General features: G+C 40.4%; 1 protein-coding gene across 1 annotated transcript; it reads left to right on the top strand.

Annotated features, from left to right (window-relative positions):
• The first annotated feature begins 5,252 nt into the window (after positions 1-5,252).
• LOC144458767 (major histocompatibility complex class I-related protein 1-like) lies at positions 5,253-6,484 on the top strand. The gene is made up of 3 exons (XM_078162179.1): positions 5,253-5,305; positions 5,510-5,781; positions 6,192-6,484. The coding sequence occupies exons 1-3, from the start codon at positions 5,253-5,255 to the stop codon at positions 6,482-6,484; spliced, it is 618 nt and encodes a 205-aa protein (XP_078018305.1).
• The last annotated feature ends 4,505 nt before the right edge of the window (positions 6,485-10,989 follow it).

Here is a 10,989-nt window from a genome sequence, read left to right as displayed (position 1 = left end):
GATTTAAAGGAATCCATGCTGCTTCGTTAGCAATTAATGCCTATCACACACTAGAATGGATGTAGTGAAAGAGGACATGAAGTCAGTTGGTGTGAGAGAAAAAGACGCAGAGGATAGGGTTAGATGGAGGCAGATGATCCACCGTGGCAACCCCTAAAGGGAACAGCTGAAAGAAGAAGAAGATACACTACAATACTTTGACAAGACTTCAAAGACTGAAGTTTGACACCATCTCACATCTAAAGATGATGTGTCATGAGAGGTTTTAGACACAGAGTAAGATTTTGCAGACAGGGGATCTTGCAGGGTCACTATTCGCAAAACTGTTAGCTTCAAAAAGGAAAAAAAAAAGCGGACAGAAATTGTTGTACCCTTTAAGCTTGCCAGGGAGTATGCTGCTATAGCTAGCTAGTTAGCTAATCACCTTCCCCATCTACATACAAGTGACAGCTGCTCTTCATTAGAGCGATACCTCAACACAGCCGCCATATTGGGACAGCAGGCCATGCAGATACTCAGATTAAAAAATGCTTATTTTCTTACCAAAAATATTTTATGTAGACAGTAACAGTTCTATCATGTGTAAAATGAACTTATACTGTGTAATTACTGTCAAAGTATTTTTTCTTACTGTATGTAAAATGTCTATTATATAATTACATAATAATACATAATAATTACATATAATACAAAATAACTACATACAATTCAAAAAATGAATCGACCCTTGCCACTGGAGTGAGCAATCAGGACAGAGCATTTTCTGGGCTACAATGTCCCACAAAAGGTTTCTCTATCAGCCGAACACTGCAGTTCGACGACAAGCTATCTCGACCCCTATGCCGCGATGACAAGCTGGCTACCTTCCGCAGAGTCTGGGATATGTGGACACACCGCTTGCTGATGCTGTTCAGCCCAGACACCCATTCAGAGGTAGGTGCAGCTTCAGGCAGTACATGCCAAAAAAGCCAGCCAAATATGGAATAAAGATTTTGGGCAACCTGTGATGTCAAAACGTCCTACACCTAGAGACTGCAGGTGTACACAGGCAAAGCAGCTGGCAATCCTGCTGAAGTCAACCAGGGGATGAGGGTGGTTGTGGAGATGACAGAGGGGCTCCACATCATGACATGTGACAATTTTTTCACCTCCTTCGCACTGGCAGAGGAGCTGCTCAGGAAGGAACTGGCCCTGGTTGGCACAATTCACAGAAACAAGCCTAAGCTTCCTCCTCATTTGCTCCAGGCAAGAGCAAAAACCGTCTTCAAGAATGTGTTGCTCCTAAGCACGAAACACTGCAGTCCAGACATAAGCGACGAAATGAAGAGAAAGCCCATCAAAATCAAAGATTACAACAGATGCAAAGGAGGTGTCGACAACCTTGATAAGGTGCCATTACGCATCAGTTACGCAGACATTTATTTATTCCTACTCTTATGTTCTTGTCTAAAATACGTGTCGTTTTTGTTCAAATGAGCATTTTCATTTAAAATAAATATGTGTATCATGAGAAAGAATACTTGGATCATTTATTTACATTGTCTTGTTTTGGGTTTTGGGTTTTTTTTTTGTTAGGTTGTTGGCACCTACTCCTGCAGGAGGAGAACAAATTGGTGGCCACTGGCCCTCTTTCACATCCTGGTTGACGTTTCACTTTACAACGCCTACATCCAGTGGACATCAATGGAGCCATCCTGGCAGCAGCAGACACCATAAAGGACGAGGCTCTACATTAAGGAGGTAGGAGAAATGTTGGTGACCCCACGCATCAAGAAGAGAGGGCGCCTTCCCCCGCTCATTAGTAGCTGCAGGAATAGTCACAAATCTGCAGGGTGCTGCTGCAGGCCCCTCTCTCATCAGGACAGGAGGCAGTGTGACTTTTGCACGGACAAAAAGAGAAGTGTTGGCAGCACCTGCTGCAGATGTGGGAAGTTTACATGCAAGGACCACAGTGTATCCATTTGCAGCCTGCTCCACCTGAGCTGGACTTTTACACCCAGACACATACGCACTCTCTTTCTCTGTCTCTCTCTCTCTCGCTCATTTTTACAGCAGTTTTGGGAAGCTAACATTTTCTGTCGTTAGGACCTCCAGTTTGAGTTTTTTTAAATGTGACACTGCAAATAAAATAACTGCATCAAAATCAATGTTGCTGCCAATCATTGACCCATCTTAGGGCCTAATAATAATAATAATCAAATAGCCTACTCCTTGAAATGTATTTTATGGAAATTATTTTTGTTTTTTGGTTTGCTTGTTTTTTTCCGATAAAATAACAGTGGAGCTATGTAAACATACTGGCCTTTAAAGGGTTAAAATCCCCAAAATATAATTAATATTTGATATGTATATTTCAGGCTGAAGTAGTTTTAAAAGATCGACTCGTTTACTTTCCAATGATGCTAACTATGCAAAGGTGGTAAGGAAATTTAAAAACTGACGGGATCACTCCTTCCCTTAAACAAGTTGTCTGTCCAGTCCTGTCAAAGTACTTAAACTTGAAATGACAGCTGCAGATGAGTAAATGGTAAGTAGGCTCAAAGTCTCTCCTCCTCAGCGCTGCTGTCCACGCCTGTCCTATAACTTTATCTTTTGGGAACCTAATGTAACACACAAAACAAGTTCATCTGAACAACGGCAGTACGTTAGCTAGAATTTAGGCACAAAGGTTAACAATGTTAGTGCTTTGAAACAGTTTAACACTAAATTAGGAGTACTTAACACAATACACACAGCAAAATATCTGTTTGACAGATATAATTTTAAGCAGCGTCCCATTATATATTACTTTAAAACAAATGTTCACCTTTTTTGTTTACCTGGCATAAGGTTGCGTTAGCTTAATTTAGCGTTGGCTTAACTTAGTATCAGGCCTGGTTTTATATGATTATATTATAGGTCTTAGCTTTATAGAATGATTCTAGCAAAGTTAACACGTTTATAAAGGTAAAACATTGTAAAACAACTTGTGAAATGTGATTCCCTGTTCCTTGGTTTGGGCTTTTCTGTCGTTAAAACATCCAAAAGCAGCACAAAGAGTCAACATTTTCGAAGACTCTGCATTATGACCTATACAAGTCTACAGTCTGGGCAGAAATGAGCCCTGACCCATTATGGCAGTGGTAGTGACACATCCTACAAACCCAGGGGCGGCATCTACATGTATCTATGCCCCATCCCAGACAGGGTTACTTGTAAGCTAACGTAAACTGGAATGGTTAATTTTAGCCTACAAGCAAATGGTGGTATATTTCACATTTCTAGCTTCATTCATACAAATGGCTACTTGATTTGATTTTTGAAGCTAGTAATCTTTAGTAGAAACATTTAGTTAGCTTGTTAGCTCATGGGCTAATAGCAAAAATCCGAGTGGCTAACGGTAGCTTGCAAACAGTCCCTGCGGTGGTTAGCTAGCTTGCTATAGTACATAACAGGGGTCTGCAACCTTTGCCATTAAAAGAGCCATTTTTGACCAAAAATAATTTGAAAAAATCTGTGTGGAGCCACAAAACATGTTTGAGCCTTATAATCAAGGTAAATAGCCTATTAAGTCTAAATTAGCGTATACTTATGGTCTAAATAAACATTTGTTAATATGTTTAACCACAAGGTGGACACTGTGCAGGGCACTATTAATAATTATCTGGTACTTAAATTTTGCAGAGCTGGCAGTGAGAGCAAACAAATCTGTCCACGCACTACTACATTCTCTATTTTATTCAATTTACTTTTTTGGATTTGGCATCCATAGCTAACCAACCACTGCTATCGAGGTTCAGCAACATTTGGATTCATAGAATGAATTTCCATAGACTTCTTTTCTCAAAGGCTCAAGGAGCCACTGGACAGGGGCTAAAGAGCCACATGTGGCTCCGGAGCCACAGGTTGCCTACCCCTGGTATATAACATACTGACAGGGGACTTTGAGGGGTCCAGCAAATTCTGCCCACTTTTTTCTTCTCTTCTCTGTCGTGGCACAATGAGAGGACATGTCAAAGAGGCTCTCCTGTTTGCTCCACATCTCCACTTTCTCCTTTTACCCAAGAGCATCCATAAGACACTTGACACTTAAAATTCATTATAAATCACATCTATAATGTTTTATGGCTGTTGATATAGTGCATTATAGTGAAGTAAGCATTATGTGTGTTCATGAGTTAGATAGGTTTGTACTCTAACAGTCAGTCACTTCTCTCTATTTGTACCCTAGACATGCCTATAGTTTGGTTCTTATCTGCCGAGGTTTTACTGGAAAAATCTACTGCCACCCCAATAAAAAGGTAAAAACAACATCTTTGTGTGTTTCTCTCAAAGTGTGCTAATGGTTTCTCCAGATTCTCAACCAACACTCAGCATGTTAAAATATGTGTTGATAGCCTAATAATCTGTAATAGTTTTGTTTAAGGATCATTATTGTCAAATAAAATTACTCTAAAATCTATGATGCATTAATTTCTGTGGGGTGCTTTCTGTTTCTGTCAGAGCAAGTAAGTGTTAAAACTTGTGACACAGATGTAAGATTTTAAACTTTATTAGGCTACACAATCTCTGACAAAGTCAGATGACACTTTTCTAGAGACACAGTCTAATCTTTCACTACACTCTAAACTTTGGTTACAACCCAGGTCTGTAGGAGAAAAGAAGCAACATAGAAGCGGTTAAAGTCTAAGTGAGCATGTCAGAAATATCTGATCAAATTCATGTGTAATTTTCTTATTGGAAATCCAGGGTGGGGTGAAAATATTGTGCTGCACAAGTCCATCAGTAGCCACAAAGCTTTAATAACCATGTATGTACAGCTCTTTTTTGAAACATACAGAGGCTGTACTTTCACCATTTTGTCATTTTTGTCATAAATATATTGTTTTAAGATACTGGGAAGGGTATTACATTTTTAAGGAGTCTTCAAAGAAAATATTAATAATGCTGGAAAGCCCCCTCCCCACCTCAATACATTTCATACAGTCCCTAATTTAGTCGAGTCTGAACTATTGATGGGCGCATGAAGCCTTATGAAGCTTCAGGGCTTCAAACACAGAAGCACAGTGATATCTGGTGACTTGCAGAATGTATAGGAGTCTTTCAAGACTGAAGTCAAGGCGTGAAACAGGTTTCTCAACTACTGTATCATCCACCTATCCTAAATCAGAACAGAGACCCCACCTCCCTCCTAGAGGAAATAGCATAGAAAACAAAACAGGTCAAAACAGAGCCAGCTTGGTTGTTAACCCTCGTGTCTTAATCAAGAAAAGATGAAGTTCCTTTTGTTGCTTCTCTTCTGTCACATTTCATCTCCGGGTAAGATCCAGTTTCAGATCTTTACATCACTTTCCTCTCAGCTCTGTATTTTGTTCCAGTGTAGCTCACTTTTACTCCAACTTGATAAAACTATGTTTTGACTGGACTGGACTGTACTGAATCCATCATATTCAAGATGAGTGTGCTTTTTATGATGATGATGATGATGTGTGTTTATTCACACTGAATGTATAAACCTTGTTTGTCCTGCAGTGAAACACTCCCTGATGTTTTTTGTAACTGCATCATCTGGAGTCCCAAACTTCCCAGAGTTTCTTGCTGCTGCAGTGGTTGATGAACTTCTGATAGGTTACTGCTACAGCAACAAAAACACAGTAGAACCAAAACAGGACTGGATGAAAAGTCTTCTACAAAACTTTCCCGAGCACTTGGAGCGGTACACCCAAGAGTGTACTGAGGGCCAGCCAAACTTCTTCAAAGCCACCATGTATGGTTTAAAACAGCACTTCAACCAAACCAGAGGTACAGTATCTATTTAGGTTATATGTCACTTTTTACTGCTAAAATCTACTGCATCCTGTTTTTTTTGTTTGGCAAAGTCTGTGCATGTGTGCATGTGCACATAAAAGGAATCTGGAAGGTATTTAGAGCTGGGTCTGAGACTGCAGGTGTCCAACAGGTGTCACTGTTTATGTAACGTGTGCACAGAATGCAAGATGACACTGACTTGGCAGTCATGTGTCAGTTCATAAGACAATATCTACAATTGTAACTTTAAGCATTCGTATAAAGATGAAGTGCACGAAGTATCTGCTCTTGAATCATGAGCACACCACAAGATTGGGAAGATCACATGACACAATATGTTTAAGATCACCTTTTCACTGGTGATATCATCTTTGTGAATTACAGTCTCTGTTTCTGTCTCTCAGGTATCCATATTTTACAGCAGATGTTTGGCTGTGAGTGGGACGATGAGACTGGAGAGGTTAATGGTTTATTGCAGTACAGTTACAATGGCGAAGACTTCATATCATTGGACCTGAAGACATTGACATGGATCGCCCCAACACCACAGGCTGTCATCACCAAACTGAGATGGGATACTGAAAAAGTTAGAATAAAATACAATGAAAATTACATCACGCAAATTTGTCCTGAGTGGTTGAAGATGTATGTGGCCTTTGGCAAGAGCTCTCTGCTGAGAACAGGTAGGATCACATGATCTGGTACTTTCACTGACACCATAAAGTTTACACAGTCTGCTCAGACTGAACTGCCATTTTATTACACTCCAACCAGTTGACATTACTTTTTTGGGCCATCCTCAGTTTTTTGGCAGTATGATTTGATTTAGCCCTCACCAATCAGTAGGGACTAATTCTTGCGTCCTCTGACATCACTTTCCATCAAAGCTGAGCCTGTCCCCTTTCCCTGTTTTGCTCCCTCTCCTACCATTCTCTCTATATCTTCTATCTGTTCTTGCTGTCGTCCTCATGGCTGCCACTGGATTCACTGTTTACAAAAAGAAGAAAGGTGGGAGGCCAGACTTAAAGATATTGTCATGTAATTTTTGGGGTGCTTAGGTTTTTTTTTACTTTAAGCCACAAAGGGTAAAACAATCCTCAACTCCTATTATGACGCAACCAACAGACTGTTGCATGATGATGATGATGGTGATGATGATAGAAAAATGTAGTAGCCAAGTAACAGAGTGGATCAGATTTGGTGGAACAAATTATTCTGGTATTTAAAACTGTGACAACTGAAATTATTTGTCTCTCCTTCTTCTCTCCAACTGAATGCCCTCCATGTCGTGAGTAGAACTTGTTTTTATTCCTTTTTATCTGGTATTCCAATAACCAATCACCAGAATAAATGTTGGTGTTGTACATTTCTGCAAACCACAGATTTTCAATTTTATGTATGTCAATGCTGTGGTTAACATGTGGTTATGTTTAGGCATAAAAAACACCTTGTAGGGGTGAGGTGTTTTCAGGCCCCGAAAAGCATTTTGAGAGCATGTTGTCACTTAGGCTGTTACTTTTGACCAGAAGCACTCACAAACAAGTTTCCAAGCCAGAAACATGTGGTTTGGAGAATTCTATAGTAACAAGGCAGTTTCCTCTGGTTTCCATCACTAGTTGGTCAGAAAACAGCATTATGTCACTTTTAGTGTTTTCATGCCCCGAAAAGCATTTTGAGAGCATGTTGTCACTTAGGCTGTTACTTTTGACCAGAAGCACTCAGAAACAAGTTTCCAAGCCAGAAACATGCGGTTTGGTGAATTCTATAGTATCAAGGCAGTTTCCTCTGGTTTCCATCACTAGTTGGTCAGAAAACAGCATCATGTCACTTTTAGTGTTTTCAGGCCCCGAAAAGCATTTTGAGAGCATGTTGTCACTTAGGCTGTTACATTTGACCAGACGCACTGAGACACAAATTTCCAAGCCAGAAACATGTGGTTTGGTGAATTCTATAGTAGCAAAGCAGTTTCTTGTGGTTTCCATCACTAGTTGGTCAGAAAACAGCATCATGTCACTTTTAGTGTTTTCAGGCCCCGAAAAGCATTTTGAGATTTCCAAGCCAGAAACATGTGGTTTGGTGAATTCTATAGTAGCAAGGCAGTTTCGTCTGGTTTCCATCACTAGTTTGTCAGAAAACAGCATCATGTCGCTTTTAGTGTTTTCAGGCCCCGAAAAGCATTTTGAGAGCATGTTGTCACTTAGGCTGTTACTTTTGACCAGAAGCACTCAGAAACAAGTTTCCAAGCCAGAAACATGTGGTTTGGTGAATTGTATAGTAGCAAGGCAGTTTCTTGTAGTTTCCATCAGTAGTTGGTCAGAAAAAAGCATCATGTCACTTTTAGTGTTTTCAGGCCCCGAAAAGCATTTTGAGAGCATGTTGTCACTTAGGCTGTTACTTTTGACCAGAAGCACTGAGAAACAAATTTCCAAGCCAGAAACATGTGGTTTGGCAAATTCTATAGTGGTAAGGCAGTTTCTTGTGGTTTCCATCACTAGTTGATCAGAAAACAGCATCATGTCACTGTTAGTGTTTTCAGGCCCCGAAAAGCATTTTGAGATTTCCAAGCCAGAAACATGTGGTTTGCTGAATTCTATAGTAGCAAGGCAGTTACTTGTGGTTTCCATCACTAGTTGGTCAGATAACAGCATCATATCACTTTTAGCATTTTCAGGCCCAGAAAAGCACTTTGAGAGCATGTTGTCACTTAGGCTGTTACTTTTGACCAGAAGCACTCAGAAACAAGTTTCCAAGCCAGAGACATGTGGTTTGGTAAATTCTATAGTAGCAAGGCAGTTTCCTCTGGTTTCCATCACTAGTTGGTCAGAAAACAGCATCATGTCACTTTTAGCGCTTTCAGGCCCCGAAAAGCATTTTGAGAGCATGTTGTCACTTAGGCTGTTACTTTTGATCAGAATCACTCAGTAACAAGTTTCCAAGCCAGAAACATGTGGTTTGGTGAATTCTATAGTAGCAAGGCAGTTTCGTGTAGTTTCCATCAGTAGTTGGTCAGAAAACAGCATCATGTCACTTTTAGCATTTTCAGGCCCCGAAAAGCACTTTGAGAGCATGTTGTCACTTAGGCTGTCACTTTTGACCAGAAGCACTCAGAAACAAGTTTCCAAGCCAGAGACATGTGGTTTGGTAAATTCTATAGTAGCAAGGCAGTTTCCTCTGGTTTCCATCACTAGTTGGTCAGAAAACAGCATCATGTCACTTTTAGCACTTTCAGGCCCCGAAAAGCATTTTGAGAGCATGTTGTCACTTAGGCAGTTACTTCTGACCAGAAGCACTCAGTAACAAGTTTCCAAGCCAGAAACATGTGGTTTGGTGAATTCTATAGTAACAAGGCAGTTTCTTGTAGTTTCCATCACGAGTTAGTCAGAAAACAGCATCATGTCACTTTTAGTGTTTTCAGGCCCCAAAAAGCATTTTGAGAGCATGTTGTCACTTAGGCTGTTACTTTTGACCAGAAGCACTCACAAACAAGTTTCCAAGCCAGAAACATGTGGTTTGGTGAATTCTATAGTAGCAAGGCAGTTTCTTGTAGTTTCCATCAGTAGTTGGTCAGAAAACAGCATCATGTCACTTTTAGTGTTTTCAGGCCCCGAAAAGCATTTTGAGAGCATGGTGTCACTTAGGCTGCTACTTTTGACCAGAAGCACTCACAAACAAGTTTCCAAGCCAGAAACATGTGGTTTGGTGAATTATATAGTTACAAGGCAGTTTCATCTGTTTTCCATCACTAGTTGGTCAGAAAACAGCATCATGTCACTTTTAGTGTTTTCAGGCCCCGAAAAGCATTTTGAGAGCATGTTGTCACTTAGGCTGTTACTTTTGACCAGAAGCACTCAGAAACAAGTTTCCAAGCCAGAAACATGTGGTTTGGAGAATTCTATAGTAACAAGGCAGTTTCCTCTGGTTTCCATCACTAGTTGGTCAGAAAACAGCATCATGTCACTTTTAGCGTTTTCTGGACCCGAACAGCATTTTGAGAGCATGTTGTCACTTAGGCTGTTACTTTTCACCAGAAGCACTCAGAAACAAGTTTCCAAGCCAGAAACATGTGGTTTGGAGAATTCTATAGTAGTAAGGGAGTTTCCTCTGGTTTCTATCACTAGTTGGTCAGAAAACAGCATCATGTCACTTTTAGTGTTTTCAGGCCCCAAAAAGCATTTTGAGAGCATGTTGTCACTTAGGCTGTTACTTTTGACCAGAAGCACTCACAAACAAGTTTCCAAGCCAGAAACATGTGGTTTGGAGAATTCTATAGTAACAAGGCAGTTTCCTCTGGTTTCCATCACTAGTTGGTCAGAAAACAGCATCATGTCCCTTTTAGCGTTTTCTGGACCCGAAAAGCATTTTGAGAGCATGTTGTCACTTAGGCTGTTACTTTTGACCAGAAGCACTCACAAACAATTTTCCAAGCCAGAAACATGTGGTTTGGTGAATTCTATAGTAGCAAGGTAGTTTCGTTTGGTTTCCATCACTAGTTGGTCAGAAAACAGCATCATGTCACTTTTAGTGTTTTCAGGCCCCGAAAAGCATTTTGAGAGCATGTTGTCACTTTGGCTGCTACGTTTGACTAGAAGCACTCAGAAACAAGTTTCCAAGCCAGGAACATGTGGTTTGGTGAATTCTATAGTAGCAAGGGAGTTTCCTCTGGTTTCCATCACTAGTTGGTCAGAAAACAGCATCATGTCACTTTTAGTGTTTTCAGGCCCCGAAAAGCATTTTGAGAGCATGTTGTCACTTAGGCTGTTACTTTTGACCAGAAGCACTGAGACACAAATTTCCAAGCCAGAAACATGTGGTTTGGTGAATTCTATAGTAGCAAGGCAGTTTCTTCTGGTTTCCATCACTATTTGGTCAGAAAACAGCATCATGTCACTTTTAGTGTTTTCAGGCCCCGAAAAGCATTTTAAGATTTCCAAGCCAGAAACATGTGGTTTGGTGAATTCTAAAGTAGCAAGTCAGTTTCGTCTGGTTTCCATCACTTGTTTGTCAGAAAACAGCATCATGTCGCTTTTAGTGTTTCCGGGCCCCGAAAATCATTTTGAGAGCATGTTGTCACTTTGGCTGTTACTTTTGACCAGAAGCACTCAGAAACAAGTTTCCAAGCCAGAAACATGTGGTTTGGTGAATTCTATAGTAGCAAGGCAGTTTCCTCTGGTTTCCATCACTAGTTGGTCAGAAAACAGCATC

This window comes from Epinephelus lanceolatus, chromosome 19, assembly GCF_041903045.1.
Source record: "Epinephelus lanceolatus isolate andai-2023 chromosome 19, ASM4190304v1, whole genome shotgun sequence".
Lineage (NCBI taxonomy): Eukaryota > Metazoa > Chordata > Actinopteri > Perciformes > Serranidae > Epinephelus > Epinephelus lanceolatus.
The sequence above is the reverse complement of the archived record's forward strand: the minus strand, read 5'-3'. Positions and strand labels throughout refer to the sequence as shown.